The 18,094-nt window shown below is 46.8% G+C and overlaps 1 protein-coding gene and 3 non-coding genes across 5 annotated transcripts in view; all 4 read left to right on the forward strand.

The window, feature by feature from the left end:
* Positions 1–18,094, forward strand: part of NOP56 (NOP56 ribonucleoprotein) — a 46,896-nt gene that overhangs the window by 19,375 nt on the left and 9,427 nt on the right. For both annotated transcript variants that reach the window (XM_030190917.1, XM_030190918.1), the window contains exons 5-11: positions 1,369–1,567; positions 3,340–3,527; positions 3,984–4,135; positions 11,378–11,478; positions 11,815–11,963; positions 12,883–13,004; positions 13,543–13,701. In XM_030190917.1, the coding sequence (XP_030046777.1) occupies positions 1,369–1,567; positions 3,340–3,527; positions 3,984–4,135; positions 11,378–11,478; positions 11,815–11,963; positions 12,883–13,004; positions 13,543–13,701 (1,070 nt within the window). The remainder of the gene's footprint in view (positions 1–1,368; positions 1,568–3,339; positions 3,528–3,983; positions 4,136–11,377; positions 11,479–11,814; positions 11,964–12,882; positions 13,005–13,542; positions 13,702–18,094) is intronic.
* Positions 2,236–2,370, forward strand: LOC115463939. Its single transcript, XR_003941196.1, has one exon. It is a non-coding gene; the product is annotated as a small nucleolar RNA SNORA51 (small nucleolar RNA).
* LOC115463925 lies at positions 12,145–12,219 on the forward strand. Its single transcript, XR_003941182.1, has one exon. It is a non-coding gene; the product is annotated as a small nucleolar RNA SNORD56 (small nucleolar RNA).
* Positions 13,203–13,271, forward strand: LOC115463924. Its single transcript, XR_003941181.1, has one exon. It is a non-coding gene; the product is annotated as a small nucleolar RNA SNORD57 (small nucleolar RNA).

Raw genomic sequence — 18,094 nt, forward strand, 5'->3', positions numbered from 1 at the left:
ACTGCGGTTCACTGAGGCAGGAGTGTCGATTCGCCCAGTGCCTTCCTTTCTGCCCAAGGTTGTTTCTCGCTTCCGTGTGAATCAGAAGCTTTGTCTACCCTCCTTTCATAGGGAGGATTACCCAGAGGAGTACCCTGCTCTCAAATGTCTGGATGTGTGACGAGTCATCATCAGATACTTGGAAGTGACCAATGACTTCCGGAAGTTGGATCACCTGTTTGTGTTGTTCGCAGGCCCTCCTAAGGGTCTGCAGGCATCTAAGCCTACTATGGCACGTTGGGTCAAGGAGACGATTGCGGCAGCTTATGTGGCTGCAGGGAAACTTCCGCCTATTCAGCTGAAGGCGCACTCTACCAGAGCACAGGCGGCCTCTGGCAGATCCGTCTCCTTGGAAGAGATTTGTAGAGTGGCAACTTGGGTGTCTGCTCATACCTTCTCACGACATTACCGCTTGAATGTGGCTGCTCGGGCCGAGGCCCAGTTTGGAGCTTCAGTGTTACGTTCAGGGATTTCCATGTCCCGTCCTGGGTGAGTACTGCTTCGGTACATCCCACCAGTCTATGGATTGATCTGCTTGATGGAAGGTAAAATTATGTATCATACCTGATAATTTTCTTTTCATTAATCATAGCAGATCAATCCATAGCCCCGCCCAGACATCTGTATTGTTTTTGTTCTGGTTATATTTCAGGTTTAGTCTTCAGTTCCTGTTCAGGAGGACTTTGCGTTCAAGTTCTTCCAATTGGATTTTCCTTGAGTTGAAACGATTTTGTGTTACAGTGAGCTGCTGCATTCCTCTCCCCCTGTGGCGACGGTGGTTGGATTGATAACTAAATTATGCCGGCGCTCCCCCCCCCCCCCCGCTTCGTGCGGTAGTGGGGTAGCTTTGTATCCCTCCCGCTTCAGCGGTGTTAGGGTCAGCCAGCTCCTCCTGCGGTTGCGGTAGCAGGATAAGCCAGATCCCCCCCCCCCCCCCCCCCCCCGCATCAGCAGGTGTGGTGTCCTCCCCTGCTTCACGGGGATGAGCTGGACGGATTCCCCTCCCCCGCTTCGGCGGTGGTGAGCTGGGCAGAGTGTCCCTTTTGTGGGTGTAATTCTCTAAGTGCTGAGTCCTGCGGATGGAGCTTTGATATCGACATACTGAGGAGTTTCCGGCCGCACATGACCACATATAGGGAGGCAAAAGATTGCTCCATCTGCTGGTAGATGGACACAACCCACCAGTCTATGGATTGATCTGCTATGATTAATGGAAAGAAAATTATCAGGTATGATACATAATTTTACTTTGGAGAAACCTGAATTTAATCACTTAAACAGTTATGTTTGAAGGACAGTAGAGAAAATTACTACTTCTTTCTTCCACAGGAATCCGCCTGCATTTTCACAGTCTGGTGAAGGGTTTAAATGCTCAGTCTGCTTCCAAGGCTCAGTTGGGTCTTGGGCACAGCTACTCTCGAGCCAAAGTGAAGTTCAATGTCAACAGAGTAGACAACATGATCATCCAGTCCATTAGCTTACTAGACCAACTTGACAAGGACATCAACACCTTTTCAATGAGAGTCAGGTGAATTCATACGCTTGTATTTGCTTCTTAAGGAGTCTTTTTTTTTTTTTTGTCACAATACATTTTATTTTACAGTGGTAGCTTAAATGAATTACTAAACATCACCGTGTCATATAGTACTTAATATCATATACATATACACATTAAAAACATGAAACGATCAAAAACAGCCAGATACCAGGCTTTAAAAGGTGTATTTTACAAAAATGCAAGTATTGATTCTCTTCCCTTAATTTCTGGGGCAACATATTCACAAAGTGGACCCATACAACAAAAAATTGCCTTTGGTATACTGGATAAACGAATCTGATAAGATCTTAATGAGCAGTTTGCCTCATAAGGAACCCCAGTGTGAAGCTAAAGTGATACTTCAGTATAGGGTGACATAAAAAAAAATCACCCTTGTTTCACTAGCAACCAGTTCAGGCCAAATGGTTACTCCTAGTCAGAATTTGTTCTGCAGTGTTTTGGAGTGACTATTACCCTTTTCAGTGAAGTTCACTTCTCATTGTATTTGAGATTGTCAGGTTATAAGTCTTAGAGCAGCAAGAGCCTGTAAGTTGCCAGATGACAATTTTTATTTTTATTTTTTTTTGGGGGGGAGGGGTATGCTTTCATGGATTTCTTATTCTTTAGGCAGCTGTTGCTTGCAGTTTTCTCCCAGCTCTTCCCTCCCAGTGCTTACCACAGGCAGTGTATCCCTGCATTGACTGTATAGAAAGAGGAGGAAAAGCATCTCTCCCTGACTACACCGCAGCTGAGAATGCAGTTACTCAGATTGCATTGTCATCAGGGAAACAATCTAATTGGGTGAATCTCTTCATAAAGGTAGTTAGTAGACCCAAATAACTCAGTTATATATGTAAATAAAATAATAGAAGTGTTGTTCACCACAACCCTTTTTATTTTTCTACTGTACTGTATAATTCGTTTTACCACTTTTGTCTGTCCTAATTAGATTGCAAGCTCTGTCGAGCAGGGACTGTCTCTTCATGTTCAAGTGTACAGCGCTGCGTACGTCTTGTAGCGTTATAGAAAGTAGTAGTAGTAGTAGTAGAAACCAGGGGCGTAGCCAGACTTCCGTGGGAGGGGGGTCCAAAGCCCGAGGGGAGGGGGCACATTTTAGCCCTCCCCCCGGCGCCGCCCCCCACCACCACCAGCATTGCCGCTCGCCACGTCTTTTCTGACCCCCTCCCGCCGCGAACCCTCCCCCGCCGCCACCTACCTTCACTTTTGCTGGCGTGGGACCCCACTCCCCGCCAGCCGACGTCCTCTCCATCCTGCTCCTGTTGCATGCATTGCTGACGTCCTGCACGTTGTACGTACAGGACGTCAGAACAGAGTTCTGTTCTCTGAGTCTGACGTCGCACGTACAACGTGCAGGACGTCAGCAATGCATGCAACAGCAGGAGCAGGATGGAGAAGACGTCAGCTGGCGGGGAGTGGGGTCCCCCGCCAGCAAAAGTGAAGGTGGGCGGGTTTGCCGGGAGGGGGGTCCAGGCTGGAATCTACGGGGGCCCCCTCAGGCCCCACGTAGCTACGCCACTGGTAGAAACATACAAGAATTGATTTAAATGCAGTGAGCCAGGTGTCGGGCTGTTAAGATTGGTTCATAATATATTTAAAGGAGAACTGCCATGATGGCTGTAATCGTGGTTGCTTTGAAGGGTGACTTGTTGCTTCTGTTCATTGCTCAACTGTGTGTTGAGTAAGTCTTTGCTTTGTTTTTATGGAAATCTGAATCTTTGGATTCCTCTTTTGCCTGTATGCAGAGAATGGTATGGCTATCACTTTCCAGAACTGATCAAGATTGTGAGTGATAACTACACCTACTGCCGAATGGCCAAGTATATTGGCAACCGCAAGGAGCTGAATGAGGAGAAGCTGGAGGGGATGGAAGAAATTTTGATGGATGGTGGAAAAGCCCAAGCCGTTCTGGATGCCTCGCGCTCATCAATGGGTCAGTTTCTGTAACTTGTATTACACATTCAGCTTACCAAGGTTCTGTTTGGTGAGTGAAGGAGTAGCCTAGTGGTTAGTACAGCGGACTTTGACCCTGAGGAACTGGGTTTGATTCCCACTGCAGATTCTTGTGACTCTGGGCAAGTCCATTGCCCCAGGTACAAATGAGTACCTGTATATAATATGTAAACCGTTTTTTGAATGTATTTGCAAAAACCACAGAAAGGCGGTGTATAAAGTCCCATCCCTTTCTTGAAGTGCATTAGTTCCATTTCAGGGAACTAGTTAAATTTTCAGTTTTGTTCACAGTACAAAAATTTGGTTCTTTATTTAAAATTAAATCAGTATGAAAGACTACTAACTTTTTTTATGCAGAGCCACAATGGATATAGTGAAATAATGTAGTCTTCTGATTCAGTTGCTTTTCCTACTGTTTTGTTTTTTTGTTATGTAGGAATGGATATCTCTCCCATAGATCTAATTAACATTGAGAGCTTCTCCAACCGTGTGATCTCGCTGTCAGAATACAGGAAGGAGCTACAGGAGTATCTCCGCTCCAAAATGAACCAGGTCGCCCCCAGTCTGTCAGCCCTCATTGGGGAAGTGGTAAGTGCATGTTGTTGATCTGTTCATTTATACCCCCAACATATTCAGTTGCTAACACTACTAGTCCTCATTCATGAACTTACATGTGTGCACAGCGTTGTGCTTAGGTTCGGGAACAATGCAAAGTCCCTGACACAGAAATGATGTCTAGAGTAAATCTGTCAATCCACTGAGAAGCATCGATGCAGAAATACTCTCTCTCCTGATCTGTGCTTCAGGCAGATGCATTGCCTACTGGGATTTATATCCTGCTAGCTATTCATAATACTCATTTCTCCGAGGACAAGCAGGCTAATATTCTCACATGTGGGTAATGCGGTCTGCATTACCTGGTCCAGAGCTTGCATCAAACGTTTTACAGAGCTGTTTGGCGCACTAGTCGCGCTCCGTTGAGCATGTGTGAGTGCCTTCCTGCCCACTGTGCAAGCTCAGGACCAACAGTCTTCTCTCTCTCTCTCTCTTCCCCCCTTCTCCCTGTGAGGAGAGGACGTGTTTTTCCTTGTCACAGCTACTGGTTCAGTTCAACAGAGCTTCTTTTTGTTCCCCTTTTCTTTTCTTTCTTCTGTGCTTCGTCAATTTCTTCCCATTTGATTTTATATTTTTTTTCCTTTATTTACTGCGCTCAATAGGCCTCTCTTATTTGAGTAAATCACAGATAATTTAATCAAGTCAGATGTTCAGAAGTGCTGACCCAGGGCACAGAGACTCTGTAATTCTGAGAGCTGTTTCAATGGAGGTGAGAAATAGTTGAGCAGATAGAAGTATCTCAGAGCTGGGTGACTGGAATGTGCGATATCTCATTAGGGAGGAGATAATTTCAAGGTAAAAAAAAAAACTTTATTGCAGGGAGTTTCAGCAGGACAGTGCTGTCTGAAACAAGATGGTGAATGCCTCATGGCTGAAGGGACAAAGATGTCTTGAAGCCTCACACAGGCTCAGGGAGGAGCAGGTAAAGACCAATGGGGACAGAGCATGCCATCGGGTAGCAAGGGGTGGTCCTAGAGGATGGCTCTCGATTTGGAGGGAAAGGTCATACCTGGCTGACCTCTCAGGACAGAGATAGTAAGACTGACCAGGAAATGATAGCAAGTAGACACAGGAGCCAAGCTTGGCTGAGAGAGAAGAGGTCTAGGCAGTAGCACAACCAATGATACCAGTTCTTATACAGATAAGCAAGTGTGGCTGCATCGCCTGTGAACTACATTACACACAATGCATTGCTCCCTTATCTTTGCAGTGGAAACTGCAGCAGTGAAAGTCCTTAGAAATGAGAATAACAGTAAAAGCATTACACACATTTTAGAATCACATAAACTAGTGCAAGGCTGTCAGAGGACAGAACAAATGGTGCTTTGCGTCTTTCCATTTTTCTTCACTTCACGCTGTTTCTGGTGCACAGCCACTTATTTTTTTTATGTTTGGGGTCTGAACATACCCCGTCTAACTGTGTTCTGTGTGTTCAGTTACAAGCCAGAACCCAGTTAGCCAGAGTAGCTCATATAGAATTTTTTTGAAGCCGTGTTGACGTGTCTATGTGAGCCCCCCCCCCCCCGAACCAACTGATGTCTGCACCAACCTGGGGCGACTCAGTACCAAGGATCATGGAAGCCTGGCATCAATCTCCCTCGATGCACAGTGTGGGAGCACCGGGGCATTCGGTCCCCAAAGGTGTCAATGTACCACATGCTGCCTTTTGGCTTCATGTCAGCTCCGAAGGTATTCACCAAGTTTCTAGCGGTACTCACTGCATCCCTGCGCTTATTGGGAGCCATTTCTGGCTTGGCTGGTGCAGATCACACCAATGATCAGTGCTTAGGAGTCCATTTGGAGAACTTTCTGGGTGTTGGACCTACTGAGATTGGTTTCAACTATCCCCAGTCCCTTCTGCTTCCCATCTTCCATTTGGAAATCATTGGAATCCTATTGGATACTCATCAGGTGTTTCTTCCCGTGCCGGGGGTGAATGCTCTTGTCTATCTTGCCACTCGGATATGAGCCCATCAGCAGGTCGCACCTCGGCAGATGTTGGTTATTTTAATCACGTGGCCTCCACCATCCATGCAACACCCATGTCTCGTTTTCACGTGGGAACTGCCCAGTGGATCCTAGAGTTGTCAGGCTATGGGGACCCTGGATGATGTCATCCAAGTTTCCCCCACAGCTTGTTTACTCTCTGCATTGGTGGACTCTGGTGGATTGCCCTCTGGGACTGCCTTTTCAAGCCTAGCAGGGGGTGCTGATGGTGACTGATCTCACCTAGGGCGGGAAGTTCCTTTAGCCAGGCTTCACACTCAAGGTGCTTGGTCAGCCTAGGAGACTGCTCTCTCTCTCACCCTTTTAGAACTCCGGGCAATCTGGACCACTCTACAAAATTTCAGCCATTTTGTACTTGCTCACACGCACAATCACATTGCAGTATATTACCCTGTCTGGGAGCCGTCTGGATGTGACAGGAGGCAAGTCAGTTCAGGACTGCTGCTCAGAGCCGCTCATCTGGCAGATGAATTCAATAGCCTGGCAGCCAAACTGTGCATGGTTGTGCGCCCACACAATTGGCTTCTTAACATGGGCGCTGTCTGTGAGATCTTTCAACTATGGGGTACCTCTTCGATGGATCTCTTGGCCACTCAAGTCAATCATGCCGTCCCTCAGTTCTGCTCCAGGCCCGCAACATCCTACTGTCGGTTGCCTTCCTTGGGGGACGGTATTCTGTATTCATATCCTCTCATCTCTTATAGGGCAGATTCTGCTTCCACGCAGGCAGGACCGCAATTCTGTTAGTTTCTTCCTGGTCTCTGCAGATCTGACTTTCTCTTCGTCTGGAGTTCGCCTTCTGAGAATCATGGAGCTTGAAGTGTTCACATCCTCATCACACAGAAAGAGGGGTCTCTTCTACATCCCATCCTCCAGTCTCTGACCTTCACTATCTGGATGTTCAGGGCTTCACATTAGCTTCCTTGCGTCTTGCTCACTTTCAGGGGAGCTTCTACTAAGAGGTGTTCCTCTTTCCAACGGAGGAGGTTTGCTGTCTGGTGTGCGGGTGGGCCCTAGATTCTCTCTTTTGCCCTGCACAGGCCCTGATGGCATACATTCTACATCTTTCTGAGTTTTGTCTGAACCCAGCTCGGTGGGGGTTCACCTCTGTATACTCAGTGCTTCTCTTCTTCATGTAGGGGATACTCATCTCTTCACAGCCTCTAGTTGTTAACTTCATGAGTGCTTTGCTTTTGTCACAGCCCCCAGTCATACCTCCATATGTGTTAATAGGGTCTCAATATTGATCTCCCCAATTGATAAGTGCTCCTTTTCAGCCACTTGTTTTCCTGTCCTTTTGTCTTGCTTGACCTGGATGGTCTTGTTTTTGGTGGCTGTTCCTTCAGCTTGCAGGGTTAGTGAACTTCAGGCCCTGGTGGCAGTTTCACTTTACCCTAAATTTCATCGCAGTAGAGTGGTTCTGTCCATGTACCTTGAGTTCCTATCTCAGCTTATGTCGGGGTTCTATTTACGTCAGTTGATTGTCTTGCCTATATCCTTCCCACAGTCTTAGGCACCTGGCGAACACACACTGTATTCCCTGGACTGCAAGCGTGCATTGGCCTTTTTCTTGGAGCAGCCACGCCTATCTCCCCAACTTCGTTTCCTTTTCATCCCAACCAGATATAGGTTGCCATCAGGAAATGCACAATTTCTAATTGGCCACCAGCTTACTTTCTTTTCTTTACACCCAGTTTTGGGCTGCACAGGAGGATCCTCTTAAGGCTCAAAATGTCAGAGCCATGGCTGAGTCGTTAGCCTCCATTGGGTTAAATTTGCTAGGCTGCTATGTGGTGTTCATTCTACGCGTCTTATTCCTGCTTCAAGCAGCATGCCCAACGTAACAGTCGATTTGGATAGATAATACTGCAGCATTAGTTTAGGTTCTAGAATCCAACTCTACCCGCCTAGGGCCATTTTTATTCTGTCCCAGGTTACACTTTTGATGATTTACATGTGGTTTCAGGTTTATCTATGGTCTGACCTAGGACAGCAGGCTGTATCTTCTCACATACCCTCCCACCTCCCCTGGAGTTGTCCTTTTTCTCTTATGCTATTGTATTGTTGGTCCTATGTCTATGTGGCAGGCAGGACAGCACTAGCGCGTGCATAGTGGAGCGTGACTCAAGCTCCAAAAGAGCTCTGTAAAAAAAACTTGATACAAGCTCCGGACTGCATTACCCAAATGTGAGAATATATAGTCTGCTGTCCTCGGAGAATACCTGCTACTGGTAAGTATCTTTGCTTTGTCAGCCATGAGTATAGTGGTAGGTTGTTTTTTCAACTGCTTGAACAGGAAACAGATCTTTCAGGGGACAGTTTTTCCAAGCTATTTTTACATTCATTGAGTGTCTAAAAACTGTTCACTTTTAGTGTTGCTGAAAATCAGCATGCTGCCTTGAAACCTATTTCTAGGGCTGTATGCTAGGTCAGAGAAGGAAAAGTAGGGGGCAATTCTCCAACTGTGCACCTCCATTTAGGTGCCCTGAGGCTGTATGTAGGAGTCTGTTGTATAATGGCACCTGGGCACCCACATTCCATTATAGAATACTAGTATAACCTGGTTTAGGCGTGCCTAATGATTATGCATCTGCAGTTACACCTGCTGTAGACCTGGTGCAACTGTAGGTGCCTAAATACAGCAGGGATGTATTTTATAGTGAAAGGGAGGACCCCCCCCCCCCTCCCTCCCACACATGCATTTATTAAGTGCTGTTCTGTAACAGCATGGCTATGTCAGACCAAAGATCTGAGTCTAGCATCTGAACTGCTATGGATTTACAGCCTGTCTCACTGATACAGACTATTGTGGATTCTTTTGGATTCGTAATAAGTAAATGAAAACCTTTATTAGAGGAGCTAAATTCTACAATGATTAGGATATATACAATGATTAGCAGTATAAAAAATTATTACATTACTAGTAAAAAAAAAAGGCCCGTTTCTGGAACGAATGAAACGGGCGCTAGCAAGGTTTTCCTGGGAGTGTGTATGTTTGAGAGAGAGAGAGAGCCAGAGTGAATGTGCGGGTGTGTGACAGAGTGAGACTGTCTGTGTGACAGTGTGTGTGTGAGAATGAGTGTGTGTGACAGGGCCCCCTCCCCTGTTCCTAATGCTCCTCACCCAGTTCCCTCCCCTCCTTTTCCTCCTCCTTTCCACACTTTGGGTTCCTTAAGGCTTTCAAAAGTCTACCCCCGTGGCCCTAATGCCCAGTATCCGGATACCCCACCGCTTTCCTCATCACCCCTCCCCCAAGATGTAATACTTTCACGTCCTTCATTTTTAAAAAAAAGTGTCCTATCTACCCTGTGTACAAATGCCCGGCATTCAGATTGTGTTCCTCTCGTAAATTTTCATTTCTTTCATTCATTCAGAACTTGCCCCCCCCCCCCCCCCCGAACACTTTTGGTTCCTTCAGTCTTTTAAAACTGTCCTATGTACCCTGTGTGCTAATGGCCAGCATTGAGATTGTTTGTTTTCCTTTCCCAAATGTTCGTCTTTCAGTCGTTCAGAACTCCCCCCCTCCCCCATTTAACACTTTCGGTTCCTTCAGTCTTTTAAAACTCTTATCAACCCTGTGTCCTAATGGCCAGCACTCAGATTGTTTTGCTTTGCCAAATTGTCTGTCACTGAGGTCAGTGCGTGCCTGCCTAGCATTCCACTTCCGGCAGGCACGGTCCCAAAGCACATCCTGTTGGAGGTGAGAATTATTATATAGGATTGGTCTCTACATCTAAGCAATGCCAAGAGTTCTTAGACCAGGAAAAGAAGCAATATATACATACATCATCACTGGTCTCCATCATCCAGGCTCTTTATCAGCTGGGGGGACCCATTACAGTGAAAGCCAGGAGCTGTTTTTTTTTAGACCAGGAACAGATCCTCTGTGCAGTCTGTACGTTACTCACAGGTGAGCTCCCACTGCTGTGACAAGGCCTCGCTTTTTATTAGGCTCTGAGCCCATGCCCAGAGCTAAGGAAAATTTACAGAATGCATCTCTGCTTAGGTCTGTGGGAACATGGTCACATGCTTTTTCCCAAGCCCAGGTGGCCAAGCTGGACTTCCGAAAACAAATGCCATCCTCCCCTTCACATACCAAATTAGAGCTGTCTTATCTTCTGCATTCCAACTTGTTTTTTGTATTTACAAGAAAAGTTACTTTCGGTTGAAGACAGAGTTGAAAAACATATCTTATAAAATTCGCTTCCATTGCAGCGTCTTGTCTCTTGACAGTGGCCAGTCCAGATTGTTAGGAAGTACCTAGGAGATCCCCAAAGTAGATTATTCCTTGTGGCTGTCCAACTCTCCCTGGCTAGTAACCACTTATGAACTTTTCCTCTTGGAGCTTGTCCAAGCACATTTACATCTTCTGCTCAATTTGTGGCGGCCAAAAAAGCAAACAGGTTGCTAGGAAAGGGATGATGAATAAGACTAAAAATATTATAATGCCTCTGTATTGCTCTGTGGTGCAATGTTTAGTGCTGGTCACTGTATCTCAAAAAAAGATAATGGTGGAATTAGGAAGGGTTCAAAGAAGAGCGACCAAAATGATAAAGGGGGTGGAACTCCTCTCATGAGGAAAGGCTAAAGAGGTTAAAATGAAGGGAGGCATGGTTGAGGTCTGCAAAATCCTGAGTGGTGTAGAACGAGTAAATCGAATAACTCATTCCAAAAGTACAAAGCCTAGGGGACACTCGGTTACATGGAAATACTAATAGTTAAAGCTCTGGAACTCTTCACTGGAGGATGTGGTAGCGGTTTAGTGTATCTGGGTTTTAAAAAGGTTTGGACAAGTTCCTTGAGGAAAGGCCATAGTCTGCTATTCAGACAGACATGGGAAGCAACTGCTTGCTCTGGGATTGGTAGCATGGAGTGTTGCCACAATTGGGGTTTCTGCCAGTTACTTATCATCTGGCTTGGCCACTGTTGGAAATGGGATACTGGGCTAGATGGACCATTGGTCTGACCCAGTATGGCTACTGTTATGTTCTTATGTATGTTCTAAACCTGTTGTGTAGCTTCCAGGTATAAAGTATATGCAGTCTTTGTCCTTGTGTGGACAGATTTCAATATTTCCTCTTGAGAGAACTACTTAACACAAATCCTTGTTCTGGTTTTTAAGAACTCTGTTCACACACATTTTTTTTTAGTGATAGCATCTAATCTAGTTCCAATAATTTGATTTTTCTTTCTGGTCTGTACTCCTAGGTTGGAGCCCGTTTGATCTCCCATGCAGGCAGCTTAACCAACTTGGCAAAGTATCCAGCATCAACAGTACAGATACTAGGTGCAGAGAAAGCCCTTTTCAGGTACAACTGCATGGTGGTCGTGGTGATGGCAGGTCCCTGGGAGACTGGCTTTGACACGTCAGCACTTGCAGAGTCTGCAGCAGCTACGTGGTTGATATGACCAGCCCCAGACTCTGAGCGACCACTGCGCTTTCCTTTTAGTCTCGTGTTTTCTCTTGGTGCCTATAAGAGGTCTGCCTTACCATTAAAAAGCAGGTTAGAATTTTTTGTTTACAGGGTTGGGGGTGGGCAATAAAGTAAGAATTGTATGACGGCACTGTTGTTTCCTTCCTGATCAGCCACTGCTGAATAGGTGTCGCAGCGGTGGTGATTTCTCTTATAAACTATTTATTATAGGGCACTGAAGACAAGGGGAAACACTCCTAAATATGGTCTGATATTTCACTCTACCTTCATTGGAAGAGCAGCTGCAAAGAACAAGGGCAGAATTTCCCGGTACCTCGCCAACAAATGTACCATCGCATCAAGAATAGATTGCTTCTCTGGTAAGAATATGAAATTGACTTGGGCTAATTACCAACTGTCAACACTTGAAAAACTAGTGTGCAGATGGCCTGGTTGTGGCTCTGATGCAGTAAAGTTAGAAGGGACACAATGGGTTTGTATTTGGAATGGTGTATGGAATTGGTTTGAGTGCCAAAAACGGATCATTAATATTTCCAGCTTCTGCAATGATGGGAAATTATTTTTCGTCAACAGTATTTCACCAGTAGTGAGTGTTGACAGTGTTTTGCTGAGCAGAGCTGGAAGCAGTCACCACATTTCAAGTGTCAATTGTCTCATTAAAAGGACAATTTGTCAGAATGAGCAACAATAACAAAATGGGTTTTGGAGCAGGGATATTTGAAACTTGGACCTAGTTAAGTGTACTGGGGAAAAAAATCAGTAGAGGCATGCTTTAAAAAAAATAAGACTTTATTTATACTAGTAGATAAAAATAGAGTACCACACTGAAAGATCAGGATGCAGAAACTCTTTGTAGAGATCTGTCATAATACTTTTGGTGTATTGTCTTAGTAGTGCATTAGGGCGTGTCATAGATCATATTTCTTTGTACATGCTGAGAACCTAGAAAGAGCTAATGTGGCGTAAAATCTTGTGTTTTATAAGTTAGTACAAATCTTAGTCAAAGCTGCAAGTTCTCTGCCTCTAGAAAGCAACATCCCCAGTTGTGTGGATGGTCTAAATGCAAGATATATCTAACTTTTGACTAAATTTCTGTACTGTTTATAGTCCTCCAATAACTGCATTGTAGATGGCTATAAAGCATAATGGGGTATATATATATTTTTTTCTACAGTTGAGGCTTCAGTTGGCAGTTTCATGCTGTGTTATGGTTTTTTTTTAATTAATATTTTGCGGCAGTTTCATGCTGTTATGGTTTTTTTTATTAATATTTTGCAGAAGTTCCTACTAGTGTGTTTGGTGACAAATTGCGAGAACAGGTAGAAGAACGCCTGGCTTTTTATGAAACAGGAGAGGCACCTCGGAAGAACATTGATGTTATGAAGGAGGCCTTAGTGGAGGTAAAACCCTGTGCTTTGGGAGGAGTGCCGTGGTATGATTTACACTACTAATTGGTGAATTTTTGAGACTCGTTTTTTACAGTTTTGAATCGTAACTTTATACAGTAGCCATCTAGGTTTGTTTGAAGGGGTTTTTCCCCCATGGGACAAGGTTTCCAGATTTCCTCACCCTACTAGCTTGTCTGTCTGCTGGGCTGTTGGAGATGATGTACACCTCACTCCTGACAAGAATGCTGGAGGTAAAAACTGATTTAATGAGGCTGATCCAACAGATGTCTAGCTTGAGTTTAAATATTTGCAAATAAAATTTATTTGCACTTCTTTAAACTGATGCTATAATTCCTGGGTCCTTCCCTCGGTTGGATTGGGAGAAGATATTAAATTACTGCCTATAAAAGCTGGCATGTATTGATGTATCGTCCGGCACTGAGGCCACCATCTGTGCAATATCACTGTATTGGTACATGAAATGTGAACTACAGCATATGTTCTCCTAGTAATTACCAGAATATTAGTTCCTGTGGTAACTTAATTACAGGCAACTGAGGTGGCAGCAGAAATCAAGAAGAAGCTAGCAAAGAGAGAGAGAAAGAAAACGAAACAAGAGAAGAGAAAGCGGGAGGCCCTGGCTGCAGCTGCTTTGGGAGATGAGACTATAGAAGAACCTGCTCCCAAAAAAGCCAAAAAGGCTATAGAGGTAAATACACCTTGTTGGGATTTGATAATGAAGACTGATCTGTAGCTGTAGGCTGAGTGAGTGTCAACCGTTGCTCAGGAATGAAACCCTGCTGCACGTGTTCAACTCTCTGGGTTGGCTGGAGATTCTGTGGGTGCAGGGGTCAGGATGGTCTACTAGCCGTTGTTCGGTAGCAGCACTTGGGTTGTAATTAGGGTTGCTAGTTCATTGTGTTTTGGAGGGAATAAGTTGTCTCCCAGCCTAGGGCAGGCTATTAAAAATAGGGGAATTGACTGAGTAGGTGCAAATGCCACTTCATGCTACTAAGAGTTGGATGTGCAGAGAAGCAGAAAGGAAATTGTTTGGGTCAAAAAATACAGTTGAAAAGAGGAAAGCAGGTAGAATGTGGCTGCTGAAATTCTTTCCAACCTGTCTGCCAATTACCTGACGAAGGAGAGGGGAAGAAGTAGTTTGAAAGGAGCAGTGCTCAAGCTTGTTGTTGGTTTGGAAAGAAGAATAAATGACGTGATATATCGGACCATTAGATTCATAGTCAACCGGTTTTCAAAGGATAGATTTTATGGATTAACCTCGGGGTACCCTTTACCCCACAACAGCAGGGTAGTACACATAGCAACCGTTAAAGCTATATGGTTCAGTCACTGGGTTTCACAGTAGAATTTACAACAAAAATTGAAATGCACATCTGAATTACTAAGCGGCAGCCCTCATTGTTAGCAATGGGGAAGGCCTGTAGAACATGCCTTATGGAATTATTTCCAACCACTGTGTATGTGTGCATGCTTATGTGTTTCTCTGCATATCTGACTGGGAGAATAGAGGTGAGGGGAGATACAATGCCTTAACTGCTCTCCTTCACTATAGCAAAGATATTGTGCTGCAGAAGCTGGAACTGCTTCTATCTTAGCAATACGTTTAGACCTTTTTTTTTTTTTTTTTTGTTGGTGTTAGGAGCAGTTTCTTTGGAACCCCTGGTCCAGTTTGGCCTACTTTTGAATATTGTTTTTTCACCAGCTCTCCCTCCTATCAACTGTTCTGTTCAGTTTTGAGTTGTCCCGCTGGGAGACAAATTTTAGCGCTTTTTATAATTTTCTTTTCTATGGGTAGATCTCGAAACCAACTTCATTTTTTAGTCAGCCGCCGGGGTGGAGATTCCCTGCCTACTGGTCTCCCTCCAAAGACTTCACCATGTATCTACAAAAGAAATGGGAGGCGTTTGTTTCACATAATCAGCAACATCTAGAGGATGTAGTCCTGTTCTGGTCCACGGCCAAGGCTGTGCTCCGGGGCGAGATTATCGCTTACGTCAGTAAACGGAACCAGCAAATTGCCCAAGGGGTTGTAGCTTTAGAACGACAGCTCAGAGCAGCAAGGCGAACATATGTTAGAACACAGACCCAGGCAAACTATGAAATACTTACGTCCACCAGGGTGGCACTTAATAGTTTGTTGCATGAACGGGTAACGAGATCCCTCCTGTACAAGAAATACAAGCTACACAAATAGACAAGGCGGGAGGGATGGTTGCCAGACTCGTGAAAGGCACGCGAAAAGCCCACTTCATCACGGCGCTTCGTACATCGACGGGGGGAATAACACATGACCTGCATGAGATCGCGCAGACTTTCCATCAACACATTACCACCCTGTACCAAGGAAAACGGGAGAGGGTAGGAACACGAGAAGCCATACAGCAGTACCTGAAAGATGTAGGACTAGAGAGAATACCCGAAGCCCAATTACTTGCCCTCAATGCTCCGATATCGGCTAAAGAGTTACAAAAGGCGATCGGTGCGCTGAAGTTATACTCATCGCCAGGACCAGATGGTCTCTCCGGAGAGTTCTATAAATTGCTTAGCGCACAGATTGTAGGGCCACTGACCGAGTACCTTAACACCGTGGTGGAGACAGGACACTTCCCTCCACATGCCAATACGGCGTTAATTAGCTTGATCCCCAAAAAAGACAGAGACCTGCTGCAACCCAACTCTTATGGACCTATCTCTCTGATCAATGTAGAGATCAAACTGTTATCCCCGTATACTAGCAGAGAGATTAGCACCACTGATGTCGAGTCTCGTTAAAGAGGACCAAGCGGGTTTTGTCCGGGGCCGCCAGTCGGTGTTGAACACATGCAGATTGATTCTTACAATGTTAGCTAACCCATATCTTGGTGAACAGAGATTGGTGGTGAGCCTGGACGCAGAACGCGCATTTGACCAGGTAGAATGGCCATTTATGTTTGAAACTTTGAAAGGCATAGGGCTAAGTGGGTGGTTTCTTGGCGCCATAGAAACACTTTATATGCAACCACAAGCTATGATTCGGGTCAATGGGGTTCAAACTACAGGATTTGACATCGGTAGAGGCACTTGCCAGGGTTGCCCTTTATCCCCGCTACTTTTTCTGCTAACGCTAGAACCTCTGTTAATGAAGATCCGCGCACAGGACAGCATAAAGGGGATTAGGGTCGGTGGGAGGGAGCTAAAGGTACTAGCCTATGCGGATGATGTGATGGTGATCCGCAGATCTCTTTGGGGCACCTTCTACACACTATTACTGACTATGGTGATCTTTCAGGATACATGCTTAACATGTCAAAATCAATGGCATTGGCTCTAGATGACAAGCTGGAATCAGAATGGCGAGGTCATTTTCCCTTACAGTGGGCGGATGGTAAGCTCCGATATTTAGGGGTGATTATCCCCAGAACCATGGAGACACTATATGAGGCAAACATAAGACCCCTAATGGCCACCACTAGGCGTTTGTTGAAATTGTGGGGAGCCTGCCCTTTATCTCTCTCGGGACGCATAGGCCTGTTTAACATGATGATAGCCCCCAAATGGCTATATCTGTTTCAGATGTTGCCACTATACCTGAAAAGGGGGGAAGAGCGGACGCTGCATCGTTCCATGCAGACCTTTTTGTGGAACGGGAAGAGACCTAGGCTCCCAATCCAGGTTATACAGAAACCAAGGCCGCAGGGGGGGGGGGGGGGGGGGGGGCTGCTTAATATATGTTCTCCGAGGACAAGCAGGCTGCTTGTTCTCACGACTGGGTTGACGTCCGCGGCAGCCCCCACCAACCGGAAAAAGCTTCGCGGGACGGTCGGCACGCAGGGCACGCCCACCGCGCATGCGCGGCCGTCTTCCCGCCCGTGCGCGACCGCTCCCGCCAGTTACTTTTTTTCCGCGACTGAGAGAGTCGTGTTTTTGCAACTCTCTCGTTTCAGCCGCCGGAATTTTCGACCGCGTTTACGCGGGTCGTCGCTCTTGGCCTTTTCGGCCTCTTCTTCTTTCGTTTCGTTTTGTTATCCAAAAAAAAAAAAAAGAATTTTGCGCGTGTGGAGCACGCGCTCCTCCCTTTTCCCTCGCTTTCTAGCGGGGACGCCTCGTTGCGGCCTAGTGGCCGCTCGGTCGGTTTCAATTTTCGTGGTGTGATTTTAGCCACCATTGCCGACTTTGACTTCGCCGACGCGATTTTTCCGTCGATGTCCTCGAAGGTCCCGAGTGGATTTAAAAAGTGTGGTCGCTGCGGCCGGCCGATCTCGCAGACCGACACCCACGCTTGGTGCCTCCAGTGCCTCGGGCCGGAGCACAATCTCAAGTCGTGTGCTTTGTGTCTCGGTCTCCGGAAACGGACTCAGGTTGCGAGGCAAGTTCTGCGGGACCGTCTTTTTGGAACTTGCGCCGGCCCCTCGACGTCGACCTCGACGGCATCGGTATCGAAGGCCGGTTCTTCGGTACCGGTATCGATGCCCGAGACATCGGCACCGATGGCAGCGACCCCAGGAGAACAGGTCCCGTCGGCCCGCCGGTCCGCCGGCGAGAGTGGGGTAGAGAGACCGCGTGGGCAGTCGGCCCCGGTCACTCCCTCAACTCGTGAGCCACGGGACCGAACCCTGTCGGACCCGGTACCTCGAGACCGAGGGGGATCGACCTCCTCCTCCTCCATGCCCTCCGGCACCGGTGACGTGCACCGGAAGAAGGACAAGAAGCGCCGTCACCGGGAGCCCTCGGTGCCTGAAGAGGAGTCGACGCCGAAGCGTCATCACAGAGAGGAGAGATCTCCGTCGGTGGTGGAGGTACCGACGCGTCGGGGTTCCGGCACCTCGGTGCCGTCTCCTGGCCCCCAGCAGCTTCTGGCACCGACACCCTTACCGGCCCCACCGCCTTTCTCGGCAGCGGGCCTGGACGAGTGCCTCAGAGCCATCCTTCCGGGGCTCCTGGAAGGGCTGATGCGCCAGGCTGTGCCGGCGCCGGGGGTGCTTGCGCCCTCGGCGCCGATGACTGTGGCGCCGGCGAGCTCTAGCCCGGCGCCGGGGCAGTCGACACCGCCGCCGCTTGCGGTGCCGGTCTCGACAGCCACGCAGGTGGAGTCCCCGTCGACG

Source organism: Microcaecilia unicolor, chromosome 2, assembly GCF_901765095.1.
Source record: "Microcaecilia unicolor chromosome 2, aMicUni1.1, whole genome shotgun sequence".
NCBI lineage: Eukaryota > Metazoa > Chordata > Amphibia > Gymnophiona > Siphonopidae > Microcaecilia > Microcaecilia unicolor.